Source organism: Streptopelia decaocto (assembly GCF_964273445.1).
Source record: "Streptopelia decaocto genome assembly, chromosome: 7".
Taxonomy (NCBI): Eukaryota; Metazoa; Chordata; class Aves; order Columbiformes; family Columbidae; genus Streptopelia; species Streptopelia decaocto.
The window spans coordinates 24,762,625-24,777,685 of record NC_138661.1 but is presented as its reverse complement, the minus strand read 5'-3'; the positions used below and the strand labels follow the sequence as shown (position 1 = coordinate 24,777,685).

The following is a 15,061-nucleotide window of genomic DNA, read 5'->3' as shown; positions in this document are numbered from 1 at the left end:
AAGTTCTGCTGTGTCCTCAGACCATGTCCTGGATAAGTCAGGACTTGAAAGCAGCTAAGTACCATTTTTTGCTAGTTGTGTGTTTGCCTGGGTACAAAGATGCATCTGATGGATCTCAGTGGAATACCCAAAAGCACATTATCTTTTCCTCCCAAGGACAATGTGATTTAGAGGCTGGCTTAGGGCACACAAATGGTGTGTATCCCATTCCCTGCTTTCTAAACTTCCCTGCTCTCTTTCTGTGCTTACTGTGTGGCAAGCAGCCTTCTCCTCCTGTCCCAAAGTCATGGGCAGGCCATCTCCATGCCTTTTTCCAGCGCTGTGACTCCCAGCTGTGGGAGCAGCCTCCTTTCCCAAGGCTGGAGCCCTGCAGGCTGGCTGATCTCCTAAACATCTGTTCCTGTAGCTCCACAGCAGGTGAGTGGTGTTCAGACCCCAGAGGCGTTTGGGGAGCCTGTTAAGAGTTGCCAGCATGCTTCCATGATGTGTCCTGGTGTGGCACCCCAAGCCTAAATGCAGATTTCCCCTTACTTCTACCTCTGGCACTACTTCATGCACCTCCGTACCCCTCTTTGCACTTCCTGGCTTTTGCTTGTGGGCATCTCTTTGAAGCTTTCTTGATCTCACTCCTCTGCTTTGGGATATTGCTGCTCACCTCTATAAAACCTTTTCACCTGCAGTTTGTGTAGGAGGCTACTCAAAATGAAACTGTTTTGTATATCTTGCTTCCATGCTGCCTGGACTTCTCTTGAACTGCACTGGGGATGTGAACCTCTTTCCTGTGCACCTCAGGCTCCCGCCTCAGATGTCAGTCTTGTCCCACAGTGAGTTAACTCAGAGCCCGGGCTGTGGGACAGTCCACATTTACCCTTGCAAGTCTGCGTGTTGCCTTCTGAATCAGTGACGAGTGGGCTGTCTCTTTGTAAGCGGAGTCAGAACTTGATAAGAGGTATCTGAAATCCCCTGGGGGAAGGGGAGGTGTTGGGTCTGGTCCTTACTTGCCCCAGAAGGGCTCAGCAGAGGTGCTCATCAAGCTCCCCCCAGGAAGACTGAATTGGAATTGCAAAAGTTTGGCTGTTTCATGTGGCCCAGGATAGGGTTGTTAATTGGGCAGTGGTCTTGGTTGAACTTGCTTTTCCTCTAGGAAATGACTCTACAGCTCCCTCCATCTTAAAAGACAAAAATGCAGGAGGGTTCAAGTAACCAGGCTAATTCTTCTATAGGTTTTATGCAGCAAAAAAAACCCTTGTGTATGTTTGCCTCTTATTTCTTATGGCTCTTTAAGATATAATGAACTTTGAAGAAGGCCTTATCTATACCACTCTGTGGAAGTATCCCAACCATTAGCCCAAGCTGGGGACAGGGAAGAAGCAGGAGAGGGGGTGCCAGCCCTGAATGGGGCAGTGGAGATGAAATGGTTTGAAGGTGAGCAGAACCAGCAAGCTCTCTGGAAGTTGAAGAGGCCCTTAGATGTGCCAGAGTAAGGACAGAGAGGAGCGCATTGTTGTGTTGAGCCTCCCGAGGGCGCACAAGATGCAGGTTCTCTCTGTTCCTTGCACAGACTGCACTTGCCCATGACATGAAGGAGACATTCCTGGTTCCTTCCCTTGTCCAGGGAACTGCCCCTGCAGCTTCACAGCTTTGAGGCTGATCTTGTGTCATGGTGAAGTGTCTTCAGTGAGCTGGCTATGGGGCTGATACCTGAGCCTGTACAGCTTCTGTGAATTAACTGTAATATGAGGACTACAGCAAGTAGCTTAAGAGAAGTGGGACCCTTGCTCTGCCCCTTGTCTGGGCAGCAGAAGAGTCTGGAGAAGAAGGAGGGAATCAGGTGCACTGTCTGAGGATGGTGATTCTTTTTTTGGGGATTTTGGCACACTAGCAGGGACCTGCGAATTAGCCAGCTGGTCTCTGAAGTCTTGGTTTGGCCACCCAGGATCCTAACCATATTGTTTTTCTCTGTCTGACTTGCAGAAAGTGATGCCAGAAGCCTGCGCTGATCCCATAGTCCTTGAGGAATCAAAGCTCTAAAATGGAGGGGTGGCAGAGCTGGGAGATGCAGACCCCCTCATTCCCATCTTTGCTACCTCCACCATCCTCCTGTTACATGTACATTGTGGAGGAGGGCAGCCTCAGGACAGGAGCCCGGTGACCTGCTTGTAGAGAGTATGAAAGAGCAAAACACGAAGGGAGTTGCTCTCTTCAGTTATACCTCTGTATCTTGCTGTTTTGGAGACTTTGCTGCTTGAGAGGAAAAGCTGGGAAAACCCACTGCTTCTGCCCTATCCCACCATGTATACTTGAAAAAGGAAAAGCACACATACTGAGAAAAGCCATAGTTCCAGGCTAGTCCTAAGCATATGAGGGTGGCACCCTGCATGTCACCATGTCTCTTCTCACAGGCAAGCTGGACATGGAATGCAGAAGCTGGACCACACTTATTTTGTGAGCAGACCTGGAAGAGCTTTCAGCTGGCTCTCAGAAAGAGGGATGGCTCTGCCTTGGTGCCCCTGATGCTCTGTGTTGCAGAGGTGATGGTAGAGGCCTCAGCACACCAGCAGTGAGTGCAAAGCAGTGCATCTGCCACTGCTGGCTCTGATTTTATTGTGGCTGTCCCAGATGAAGCACTCACTCCGGGGATAAACCTCTGTTCAGAATTTACTGAGGTTGCTCTGATGTTCCTATATATTAGGAACAATTGAGAGATACCAATATGCCTCCTCTGCCTGGAGGCAAGGACCAGTTCTGCAGCTTATGTTGAAGCTACAGCCTAAGCCCAGTTCATCACTACATCAGCAGCCGGAGTGAGACAAACCACAATGTCCCTGGGCTGAGGACTGTCTTCCTCCTTAAATGATAAAGTGCCTTTTGCATGTTTCAACACTACATAAAAAGCTTTTGTGAAGTGTTATATTCTCAATATAGCCAACCAAGACTGTGATGCTCTTCATAGCCACAGAGAGGGGTTTGAGCATGATGGGAATCCAGAATTGCTCCTGTGTGGAAGCTTCCTACTTCATAACAGAGAACAGAAGAAGCCCTCTTACCAGCATCTGTGTCTCATAGGCACTGGCCCTCTGTATGCTGCTGCTCATTTTCTAAACACAAATGTAGGTCCTGATTGCCCGTCTTCCTTTCCAGCATCCCTCCACTGGCAGAGACAACAAGTGTCCTTACACTTCTTAATGCAGCTATGTCTAGATCATTTGGGGAGGAGGGGACAAAAACCACACCCAGGTGGAATGGATAAAAATAATCCTCTCTGACAAACCATTTTTGACCAAAAAAAAAAAAAAAAAAGTGAAATTGTACAGTCTTTTGACACATTAAAAAATTCTAGTCCTATCTTTGATAGCTTGGGATTGAGGATGGGCATCTAAAATGGCTTTTCAACAGATGTTTTTATATAAAATAAAAACATTAGAAGTGTACAATGAAACCTGACACATTTGTATTAAATGGTTGAAACAGTCTACAACTGTCTCTTTTAATAGCATGAAACATTTTGCAGAATGGAAGAATCGTCTTACTGCCAAATGCTACTTTGTGCTCTCTTCCTCCCCTGTTCTCCTCTTTTTTCCGTACATGTACTGTCTTCCCAGCTAGGAGATCCTGCTGGTTCCTTCCTACCTTCCATGCACTGCCCATCTGCTGCGGCCATTATTTCATCGAGGTCTAAGCAACCTGTTCCTGTTTTCTCCATCTTCTGTAGTTATAGCTCACTGCAAAGGTAGCTCAGTCCTTGCTCACAGATGCGTGCAGCTTGCTGTCACCAGTACGCTGCTGAAGTGAGAGCTGCAACAACTGTTCATGTGCGTGTGAGATGTGAGCAGCCCGACCTGGAACTTTGTGGGAAGGAGTCAGGGAAAAGTAGGTTTTCTATGAAAAGAGATGATTTATCCTGCAACATACAGTAGAAACTGCTGTTGGCTCTGAGGTTGCAAATCCTCTACCTGCTGCTGTATAGCAGAAAGACAGACGTAGCGCCCTGCAGTTTTCCATCATTTATTAGAAATGGCCCCTGAGGAACACATACATGCAAGTTACACAACGGTGTGGGGATAACACGCATTCTCTCTTTCCAGTCTCAAGTGTTCAGTGGATCCGGGGTGGCTGTACACCTCCTCCCAGCAGATACACTGGGAGAGAAGTCCTTAATGCTCTAGGCATGCCTGGGACATTCCTTGCTGTCCTCCAGGGTGGCAGCCACCCGCTGCCTCCCCGCAAGCTTTCAGCCAAACTCCTCTGGGACTTGGTCTTCAGCATCAGTCAGTCAAAATGTTGCCTGGACAAGTGAAAACACTTGGTAATGAAGAATGATTGACAGAGTCCAACATTGATTCAGCAGAGCTTTAGTAGACGTTTGGCAGTGAAGACAGGAGACAGTGCTGACCCACACAGGGCCCTCAGCTTCAGTTTTTTTTCTTGTTTTGTGACAGTTCTTCTACCTCCAGGTACTGCAGCCCAATCAGCATCCCCAAGATAGAGAAGCCTGTGATGGAGATACAGGATGACTTGTAGGGAAAATGCTGGACAGGAGATGAGACATTTCCTCCCACCATCCCCTCCCTGTCTTTAGCTCATAGCCCTATGGAGAGGTTTTTTTGGGGGTCATACCTCCAAGGAGAGTTTGTTGGGGGAGGGTGCAGAGCTCTACTTACTTGCTACCATGAGGGGTGCCATAACTCCAATCGTCAAGGCTGCAGTGTGGTAAATGAAGACCTCGGAGAGGAAGTGAACGAGAGCCAAAAAGAAGGTGAAGAGTGTGATGTAATAGAGGCTGTTGGAGAGCACAAAGAACCAGGTTATCATATAGCCCATAGTGTGGGCATGAGCATGGCTGAATGGAAAAAGAGGCAAATCTGCACGCTGCCCAGTCTGTCCTCACTGTGGCAGCACAGAGGGCACTTGGTCTCTTGCCTTCTGAGGTGTAAAAGCTCCCTGGGCAACAGCTGAGAGGAGAATTGGGCAGCATGTTCAATGGTACATTGAAAATGACAGCCATTATCTGGCCTGAAGGCAGGTGAAGAGGGGAGAGCAAGGGTAGGGCACCAGTGAAGTCAGAAGCACATGTGCAGACCGAAATAGAGCAAGAACTGGATGAGCTGAGAACTAGGGCAACAGGACTTCTCTGACTCTAGGCTGCATCACTCAACCTGTGCTCTGCTACCCTCTAGGGGACACAGCTGTGAAAGAGAACACGTCCAAGAGATGCAACATAAAAAATCCCAAGAAACAACTCACTTCATGGTAATTGTCATTGCCACCACCCCTAAAAAAAGATAACAGAGTCCCTGCATCTCCCTACCACAGACAAGCCTGGGCAATCCAAGCACATGCTACCAGGTGAACAATGAATTCTGCTGCGGGGCAGGGGGACAGAGTGACAAAAGCTATAGCAAACTCCAACGCAAGCTTTGTCTAGCACAGACCCAGAAACACCCTACTTGGAAACCTCTCCCAGAGATACTCCTGTTACTACAGAGAGAAACAGCCTGTCTCCCACCACAGCACCAGGCTGCACCTTGGGCCGTGCCTTCGGGTGCAGATGAGACTGCATGGAAGAAGGCAGCAGGTAAAGACCACTGCAAGGGGCCTCTCAACCTGCCACAGTCCTTAACTGAGCTGTCATAGGAAAAGAGGTACTGAGCACCAGACCATAGCATTAGCAATTGCTTAATGTCAGCAGAGCAGCAATGCCGTCAGAAGATGCTTTCCAAGCTGGAGCTCAGAAATGTGTGACATAGGAAGTTCTCAGAGCTACGAATTTCTTCCTGAGCTAAGAAACGAAATGCAAATGTGCAGGCTCTACCCACAGAGGCAGAAGGGAGGGAGCAGCAGTTAACACCCAAATCCCGCACTGCTCTTTAAGCTTTTTTGGGGAAACACTTTCAACCCTACGGGAAGCTCAGGGACAGCTTTCGATTCCCCACCTCCTCCGCGCTGCCCTCTAAGCCATGGCTGCTCGGGCTGTGACTGCCAAGCAAACCGCGGGGGGTTCTCCGGTGCTGCTTTACGTACGTCCTATTGCGGATGTCGATGGCGCAGAGACAGCGGATCACTGATGACAGCAGGGTCCAGACGCCAAAGGTCCGAGCCTGGAGCCCGTTCACTGCGCAGAGAAGGGGGGAGCACATGGACACACGCAGCCCCGCTCGCCGCCCCCCATCCCCGCCGGGCAGACGCGCCGCGGAGCGGCGGGCGGCTCCCGGGCGCGGCAGCAGCCGCTGAGGAGGCGACTCCAGGCCTCGGGGCGGCCGGCGCGATCCTTACCGAGGCCGGGGCTGGCGGTGTACAGCTTCTCCGAGAGGAAGCTGTGGTCGCGGAAGCTCTGCAGGGTGTTCCCGGCGGCGATGACCGACACCATCACTAGCCAGCTGCGCAGCACGTTTAGGAACCGGCTCATCCTCCCGGCGGCACGAAACCTGCCCGCAACAACCTGCCCGCAACCGCGCCGCGGACACCGCCCGGCGCAGCCGGGCACCTGCCGCGCTCTCCCACCGGGGCCCCACCCGCTCCCGCGGCGCACGCCGCCGCCTGCCGCTCCGATTGGCTGCGGACGCGCCGCTCCATCTACGCACCACGCTGACGTGAGGTCTCCACCGCCAATCGAGTCCCTCACCGCCAGGAGCCGGTCCCGCCTCTCCTTGGCCTCGCCTACTATGCGGGAGGAGAGAGCAGCGGCGCCGGTGGGCGGAGAAAAGGCCCGGCGCGCGGTCCGGCTGTTGCGCCTGTGCAGTGGGGCCGGCACGGGGCACCTGCGCACTGGGGCCGGGGCGGGGCCGTCGCTCGTCGGTTGTTGTAGTAACGGGGAAGCGGCGGGAGGGGCTGCGGCTGCCGGGCCGCCGTGTCTGCTCGCCCGCTCTGTCGGGGCAATGCGGGAGCAGGTACGGGGAGCAGAAGGCTGAGGGAGCTGCTGTTTCAGAGCGAGTGGCAGTTGTCCGGCGGCCCCGGGGCGGGAGTCACAGCTCCTCGGGTCCTCTCCGCCGCTACTGTTTCTCTTGGGGCCGCCGCAGGCCGCCGAGGCGTAGACCGGGCTCCGGCCTCCCCTCTGGGCGCGGCCGGGCCAGAGGGGTGTTCCCGGGCTGGTGGAGACGTTAGAGTGTCCGGCTGACCCCGGCGGCGGGGTAGTCTGGGCGCCGGGGAGGAGCGGGCGCTTCCCTGGGCCGGGCCTGGGCAGGCGGGTGCGGTGCTGCGGCCGCGGGCAGCGCCGGGCAGGGACGCGCTTCAGCGCCCGAATGACTCTCACGGCGAGGCGGGGAATAATCTGCTGGAAGGCGATGCTTCTTCCTACGCTCCCCTGGCAAGGAGGTGATTTACAGTTTGTAACGGGCTTGTTGATAGGTCTGTGAGGACAGGAGGTGGGAGTTGTGTTACCTGATTTGTCTTGCTGTCCTGCTCGGTTATGTCTTCGTGCTTTTAATCCTTATTGCAGGTAACTGCTCTTGCAAGATCTCTTGAATCTTCAGGAAGGAATCTCAGAGGCTGGGCTGTATGAAAACTCCCAGAGGAAATGCCAGTTGGGATGGGTCGAGATCTGGAGGAAAGTGGCTCATCCTCAGAGGAGGAGGATGTAGATGGGCTGGAGTAAGTAGGAAAAAACCCTCTGAACTGTTTCTATCTCCCTGTGCTTCCTGCAGGATTTGTACTAATCTGAAAAGACAGTTGCATTCTTTATCTTCCTCCTGCCAATAAAGTGGAAGATGGTTGGTCTGAACCTCAAGCCTGTGGGCAGGCCTACCTACATTTGTAGCCTAAAAGACCACCATATTCATCAGGGTTGGAGGTGCAACTCTTCCTTGGCTACTCTAAAGTCTGTAGTTTCATTGATCTCTTCCTGTCAGGTTCCTAAGCTGGAAACTTCCTTGATGATGTTTAGGAAAATGAAGGAAATTAATGTCCTTTCTTTTTCTTTACTTTTTTGTTTGTTTTTATTTTGCTACAGAGATGGGAGTGCACTGTATGGTAGACTGATAGGCAATGCTTTATGTCTGTTTCTAAAAACTATCTTGTGAGAACTCAACTCCTAGAGTTCTTATTACTTACTAGTGTCCATTCCATCTTTGTTTAGTAACTTCTTTTAACTTTGCTTGTGAAGGAGTCACTCCATTATTCTTTCCCAGAGTGGAATCCCTTTCCTGTTTCAGCTGGACCTACTGTAATATGTCCTGCTGGTTTTCTTTTGGGTTCATGTTGTGACTAAGTGCCTGGTTGCAAGCTGCAGTTATTTAAGGTACTTAGTGGAATGTTGCTTCCAGAGCCTCATGGATGGGAAAGTCCAGAACTGCTTTCAACTAGAACATAATTGTAATAGTGTGTCTGTATCAAGTGACCAAGGGTCATGCTGGGAATGAATGACTGTCACCTGGAGGATTGAGCCTTACTGCAAATCCTCAGGACAGGCTTAACATAAACTCCCCTCCTGTTGCCTCAGCTCATTTCTCATTTATATAAGCCTCTGGCCTGTAGTGTAAATTCTGGAAGCTTCTCAGGTCCCTTCCAGTCTGAACACCTAATTACATCCCAGCAGCTGATTTTTTAATTTTTTTTTTCTTTAGAGGTGGTGGAAGCAGATGGTGGTGTTATGAAATTAATTTGTCTGGGTGATAGTGGTAATAACTTGGTGAAGAGAACCAAGGTTATACTTGAGAGTACTTGTCCTAGCATCAGAAAATTGCTCTTTTATTTCTGTTCCTATGTTTTAAGTGTAGGAATTGTTCTGTCTTTTGTGGTTTTCCAAACCATTGGCAGACCATGGTCTTGCACATTCTGTAGACTAATGCTTCTGTGTATCTCTACTAATATTTATATTTCTTCTTGTCTGCGCAGATAGAGAGGTGTCTCTTCAATCTCTCAGTCTCTATTTCCATTAACTTTTTCATGGTTCCTTTTCCTTGTGCAGTGGGTAATAAGCAGTCTGAGTTTTATTTGCTTAGGGAGATGGCAGGTTTTCTTTATGTGATCTCAAGATTTTCATATAACACATGTTAATTTTTTTGTGTGTGTGTCCTTAATTCCTCTGGGGAGATGGTAGTTCCCAATGCAGGCTTGTTGTTTTGGACAGAACCGATCACTGTATCTCAGAACCTGTAGCTTGAGTAGCTGGTTGGAAGCACCATTGCTGAATTCTGTTTGCATTCCACTGCATCTGGCAGGAATTAAAAAGCAAGAATGCACACGTTTATCTGTTGTGTTGAACCAAGCCTATTCTAGTTCCTCAAACTCTGTGTGAGTACCTTTTTGTGCCCTTCACAGTCCAGGATTGCAACCAGGATTTGCAGTTCTTAAGTTGGAGACCAGAACCTGCATTGTAAGGTCTGGTTATGTGGATACCAGCAATCATAGTTTATCCTGAATTATAGATCCTGTTTTCAGGCTGTAAATCCAGACAACTGTAGCTGCGAAAATTCATGGGGTTTCTTTCAAATTACACTCAGTAAAATAAATACAAATAAATCAGAACTCCAACTTAGATTGACAAGAAAAACCCCCAAAGAGGATGATCTGGACGATTCCGTTTGTAGCTGAGTACCAAGGGTGCCTAGGATGTGCGTGTGAGTCAGCACTGGCAGGGTACAGGAACAAACACAAAACCGGGGCTGAAATGCAGAGAGTAAATTTATTTTCATTACCTTGCAGATCAGGTGATCCCCAAAGCAGCACCCTGTCAGAGGGGCACACCGTGGATCTCAGTCCTTGCCAGAGGATTGCTGAACCTGCTGTTCATGTCTGCTTTTCAGGGATTCACGCAGGCATAGTTTACCCCTGTGCTTTGATCTTTCCCTCAGCAGAGTAGGAATCTCAGGCATGTTCAATATGATGCCTCTAAGTCTATCAGAGGCCTATGTTATCTGAACACAGATGTTCTACTTGTCAAACACGCAGGGATAGACAACAATTATATATGTATTTTTCTACATCCCAGCTGCCAAGTCACTTGAGCATGTTTATAATCCTCCTTGCCAATTTTCTGTTATCTGCCCGTGTCCTGCCACAGGCTAGGTGGGCAAACATGGGCAAGTATGGAGAATTGATGTGTCCTCATTGTAAGTAACCGCTGTGTGTCTGAGACTCAGCAGTTGCTTCTACTATCTTGCCATTTCAGGGATCATCCATGTATCAGGTGGACTGGTGGCGGCTGCAGGCGGGTTCCTGTCTTGGTGTTTCATGCTGAAGCCATTCTGACCAACGATAGCTACCTCCGCCTAATTGGAGGTGGGTGCAACTATGTTCCAGCTTTTGGCCTGAAGGTGTGATGTGGAAGTCTCTTACTTGGATGTTCCCTTTTCTTTGTGAGGGGGAATAGGACATGGTAGGAAAGAAATTGCAATCATCTCTTGTCTCTGAGCACTGAGATGTTCAGAAATGCTTGGTCAGTTGATGAATGTTTATCACGTCTTTGGGTTGTGACAAATGTCTATATTTGTCCCTCCATTGGGTCCTGATGTGTTTTGAGTTGTAATTTTCTGCTTGCAAATTGAACTTGGAGGCCATGCTAAAGCTTACAACCAGAATATGAATTTACTACTATGTAGCTAAGAACTTAAAATCAATTGTTGCAATGAGTTTTGAGAGGGTTCACTGGGAAATAAAGCAGCCAGCCCCATAGTGGTAAGAACAGTAGTAAGCTGTAGTAAGAAATCTCTGTGTCTACAGGCTCACAACTGGGAGTAAGGCCATAAGGAAAATGATTGCTGCTCTGGCAGCACTTGAGCCAGGAGATCAAACCTCTCTAGTGTCAAATAAGGGAGAGACTCTAAATAAGAGGCAGAGTTGTTATAAACAGTCACTCTGGATTATGAGAGTTAGTACTTGTGGGTGTGTACAGCTGGGAGCTCATTCTAGATGTGCTGAGTTGGAGAAAAGCTAAAATCTACTCTGCTTCTTTTTGTGAAGATGCTGATGCTTCTTCTCTTGCTTCTTCCTTTCTTAGGTAATTGGTGCTCTCATTTCTAATATCCTATCCAAGCAGAAATGCTTCTGGCTCATTGGGGTAAGGGGTGGAGAAAGTGATTTGTATGTGGAAGCTCCTGATCCTTTTCATGTGAGTTAAAAACATACCTGAATAGTGGCAGAAACTGATGGTAATTGTAACTTGTATCCTAACTGGAGTGTAGTGTCTCTCCTGCTTTTTCTCAGGAGGCAGAGGCTTTTTGTGGTTTAAAAAGTCTACTGCTGAATAGTGCAACCTGTTAAATTTCCTTGAGCTTTGTCCAGTCTTGGAGTAAGATACATCTTACTCTTTTCTTTAGACTTATTGGTAGAGGTTTAATCTACCCTTCATCCTTATATTCTCAGTTTGAACCAGTTTGTAAAGTGCCTTTTCCAAGTGATTCTTTATTCTAGCATTGCAATTTCTGCCTCTGTTTTCTTTGAACTCTTTTATGGATTTCCACATCCTTTAGTATGGCAACTGGCTCCTAGTCTTGTTACTTGCTTTCTATTTATCTTATACCTCCAGTGATGCTTACTGCTTTTTTTTAATGACTTTCTACTTGGATAGTGATTTTTCTCTTTTTCTTATTTACTTTACTTCCTACTGGTTTTTTGTAGTTATTTATTGGAAGATCAGTACAGATGGATGAGATGTGAACAAAAATTCAGTGTTTTATTTTGGGTTTTCAATATCTAAAATGGATCATATAAGCTAGCCATGTCAACGAGGGGCATATGGCATGATTACTTTTAGGTAGGAATAGTGATTTTGAATAAAGAAGAAAGAACTGAAATAAAGTCTGGAGTGTTATAAAGCAATCTGTATAAAGAGCTGTTAAAAAAAAAAAAAAATCTGGGCATTTGCTAGGTTGTCCTGTAATTTATTTTGATATGATAGGGTTCAGTGATGCAGCAATATTACACCTGAGGAGTGACGTGAGTCAGTTCAGTGCCATCATTGGAGTTAATGCCCCAAGAGATGGGCAGGTATTTCCTATCAGCCTTTGCCTGTTGCATGCTGCTACTGTGTGGATGCTCCAGTGGGGATTAAGTGCAGCTGTGCTGAGTCCTAGGGTGCTCCTCTCTCTTCTTTGGTAGCATAGGTAGCTTTGGTTTATTCTTCGAAGTGCACACTCAAATATTTTGTCTCGTGTCCTCTTAACAGAGCGCTACCGCTTGTCCTATAAGATTGTGCGAACAGACAGCCGCCTAGTTCGAAGCATTCTGACTGCCCATGGATTCCACGAGGTGAGTGCAATAAACTTGAGATCTGATGGTTGGAAGGTGGTGGTGATGATGATGAAGTTTGTGTGATGGGTGGGGTTTTTTTGGTTGTTGGTTTGTTTTGTTGTGGTTTTTTGTTGTTTTTTTTTTGTGTGTGTGGTTTGTTTTTTTTTTTTTTTTCATTTTGTATATATTTTTGTTGTTGGTGGTGGTTTTTTGTTGGTTTGGTTGGTTGATTTTTTATTCTTTTTTTCCTACTCTGCAAGGTTAGAACCAGGAACTTGCTGTGGCCCCCTCAGGATTTTTTGTTTGTTTGGTGGTGGTTTTTTGTTTGTTTATTTTAACGTGCTCTGCCCGTCAGACAGGAAATATATTGCGATTTTGTTCTCTCACAGGATTACCCTTTAGCCTGCAAAATTAGGGAAAAAGGGATGCTGAAGTTGAGTTGTGTTTTTTCTCTTCTTGCTTTTAAAGTGTCATATCACACCCTTGGGAAGGTCTGAAGGATTTAATCTCTCAGCCTTTGCAGGCTCACAGAATCATTGGTTTAGTGTTTCATGTTTCTCTTCTAGCACCTGTTTTGCTCTAAGTGGTGTCCTATATGCAGCTAGTGACACCGAGAGATGTGTGTGCAAGGTGCATTTTCTTCTGGATAATGCCAAGTTGAGGAACTGGTCTCGCAAACTTTGTGAAGAAATCTAGAACACTTTACAGATGGTTTAAACAGTCTATAAAAAGAACAAAAGCACAGGTTTGTTTAGGAAAATATGACAGGGTTATTTCCCAGCACCACTGCACAGTAGCTTAGGACAGGAGTCTGGCTAAAAGTGCGCTAATATTAGAGATGAGTAGAGGAGATTGTCTTAAACTAGAATTACTTTGGTCTCATAGATGTCACAGTCTGTAGGACAAGTGGTGGTGCTTTTCATTACTTCTGTGTTTTTATGTGTGTGGTGTTTTTATGTTGCTTTTTAGGTGCACCCTAATAGCAGCGATTATAATCTCATGTGGACAGGATCACACTTGAAGCCCTCCTTGCTGCGTTCCCTTACAGATATTCAAAAAGTCAATCATTTCCCCAGGTAAGGCCTTGATATCATGTCTTACTGAATATTTTTGTGATGGCTTGCAAAAGTCTGAACATACATAGCTCTAAAAAAAAAAAAAAAAAGGTATGCACGATACTGCAAATTCCCAAGGTACTGGGCTTGTGCCACATGCTGTCTTCATTCTAAATGATGTTTTGGGTTTTGAGGAGATTTTATGTGAGTTGAAGTGCTTGTCTGTAGCTCAAACAACAGATTTTTAATTTCTGTATTTGGTAGTACAAACAAAGTAATTGGAGCTTTGGGTTCTTGGTTACAGAGACAGTCATATGTCATCTGCTAAAGTTTACCAACACCATTATAACAGTTTGCTGGGCTTCAGTCTGTCTTGAGAATTGCAAGAGGTGTTACAAATGAGGATGGATATTAATATGGCCATGGGGCAGAGACCTAACCTGAAGAGTACTTGCAGGTTAGGTTTTAGACATCTGCAGAGCTACAGATGCATTGGTAACTAGGACAGAGGGTTGCTGTAATGTGGGTAGTTTTAATGTGGGGAAAAATAGATACAGTCTCATGTTTTGGGACTTAGGTCCTATGAACTGACACGAAAGGACAGACTATACAAGAATGTCAGTCGTATGCAGCTGGCCCATGGATTCAAGACATTCCATATCTTACCTCAGACCTTTATCCTCCCTACAGAGTACCAGGACTTCTGCAGTAAGTAAATGGCTGATGATGCCCGGACCTAAAGCAAAATAACTGGGTGGTGGAAAGGGAATTACTTTTAATATCTCAACCTGTTGATCATGCCAGTAGTTAAGGCAACAAAATCACAGGAAGCTGGAAAGACAGTGGAAAAGGCCCACATGATTGTTTAATGTAATTTCTACTCTGTCTATTCCATGCCTGCGTAAGTCCTCAGGAAGCTGATGTGGGCCTAAGGCTCCAGAACTGAGAGATTTTGAGGTGTGTTTTTTGGGGGGTTTGTTTTTGTTTTGTTTATTTGGGTTTTGTTGTTTTTTTTTTTTGTTTGGTTTTGATTTTTTTTGGTGCACTATGTTGTTGTTGATGATCAGCTTTACTATATGTCTGACTAATACCTGGGAGTACTGAAGAGAAAAGTGCCAAAAAGTGGCATAGGACAGAGAAATGAATTTATCTGAGCAGCAGGAGGGGCTTCAGGGATGGGCTGCAATAATTGAGTCCCAAGGGGTAAAGTGGAACATCAGAAGAGTTGACTTTGATCTCTTTATGGAGTTCTCTAAAGCTTTTACTGTAGGCAAAATTATTCATTCTCGATCCTCTGTGAATAGGCAAAATGAAAGGTTTTTAACTTGTGCTGTTTTCTTTTAACCAGATACCTATTCTAAGGACAGAGGCCCATGGATAGTAAAGCCAGTGGCGTCTTCCAGGGGTCGAGGTGTCTACCTGATAAACAATGTAAGTGTGCAGCAAAAGGACTGCGCTTCAGTAATGTTGTCTGCAAATCTATACCAGCTTCTAGGTGATGGGGCAGCCACTGGCCCTGCTCTGGATTTCAGCCATGCACTGGTGAACAATTCGACAGTCCTGAGCAGCTGGCCAAGCCTGCCTGGGCCTATGCTGCATAACCAAAAGCAAGCTATTTCTTTGTATGCTGTGCTTATCTTGCAACCTACTTTCAAGTCTTAGCTTATTAGGAGCAAGTACATGCTCCCTGAGTCAGTCTGGGCAGCTGTGCTTCTTCATGCTCTCCTTGTGGCTGACAGTAGGTGGGCCTTGGGAAGATTCCCAGAACTCTCCTTGGTTGTTTCCCTGTGTGAACTAAATGGTCCTCAGACAGTCCCCTTCTCTCCGTCATCACCCTGGAA

General features: G+C 47.0%; 3 protein-coding genes across 11 annotated transcripts in view; 2 read left to right on the top strand and 1 right to left on the bottom strand.

Moving 5' to 3' along the window:
- FLVCR2 (FLVCR choline and putative heme transporter 2) overlaps nt 1–3,472 on the top strand; it is a 41,258-nt gene extending 37,786 nt beyond the window's left edge. For 4 of the 6 annotated variants that reach the window (XM_082058007.1, XM_082058010.1, XM_082058006.1 and 1 more), the window contains one exon: nt 1,975–3,472. In XM_082058007.1, coding sequence (XP_081914133.1) covers nt 1,975–2,031 — 57 coding nt within the window. In that variant the 3' untranslated portion in view covers nt 2,032–3,472. Of the gene's footprint in view, nt 1–317; nt 418–1,974 lie in introns of all 6 variants that reach the window. The other 2 variants (XM_082058005.1, XM_082058008.1) reach the window with 1 other exon arrangement.
- A 517-nt stretch (nt 3,473–3,989) lies between these two features.
- Nucleotides 3,990–6,532, bottom strand: ERG28 (ergosterol biosynthesis 28 homolog). Its single transcript, XM_082058011.1, has 4 exons — nt 6,274–6,532; nt 6,022–6,112; nt 4,662–4,780; nt 3,990–4,492 (listed from the first exon to the last, which is right to left on the bottom strand). Exons 1-4 carry the CDS (start codon nt 6,404–6,406, stop codon nt 4,413–4,415), a joined length of 423 nt encoding a protein of 140 aa, XP_081914137.1. The 5' UTR covers nt 6,407–6,532; the 3' UTR covers nt 3,990–4,412.
- Nucleotides 6,533–6,825: 293 nt separating this feature from the next.
- TTLL5 (tubulin tyrosine ligase like 5) overlaps nt 6,826–15,061 on the top strand; it is a 136,361-nt gene continuing 128,125 nt past the window's right edge. For 3 of the 4 annotated variants that reach the window (XM_082058450.1, XM_082058448.1, XM_082058451.1), the window contains exons 1-7: nt 6,826–6,887; nt 7,436–7,587; nt 10,106–10,215; nt 12,101–12,183; nt 13,135–13,241; nt 13,798–13,928; nt 14,569–14,651. In XM_082058450.1, coding sequence (XP_081914576.1) covers nt 7,514–7,587; nt 10,106–10,215; nt 12,101–12,183; nt 13,135–13,241; nt 13,798–13,928; nt 14,569–14,651 — 588 coding nt within the window. In that variant the 5' untranslated portion in view covers nt 6,826–6,887; nt 7,436–7,513. Of the gene's footprint in view, nt 6,888–6,949; nt 7,345–7,435; nt 7,588–10,105; nt 10,216–12,100; nt 12,184–13,134; nt 13,242–13,797; nt 13,929–14,568; nt 14,652–15,061 lie in introns of those variants that run through there. The other variant, XM_082058449.1, reaches the window with a different exon arrangement.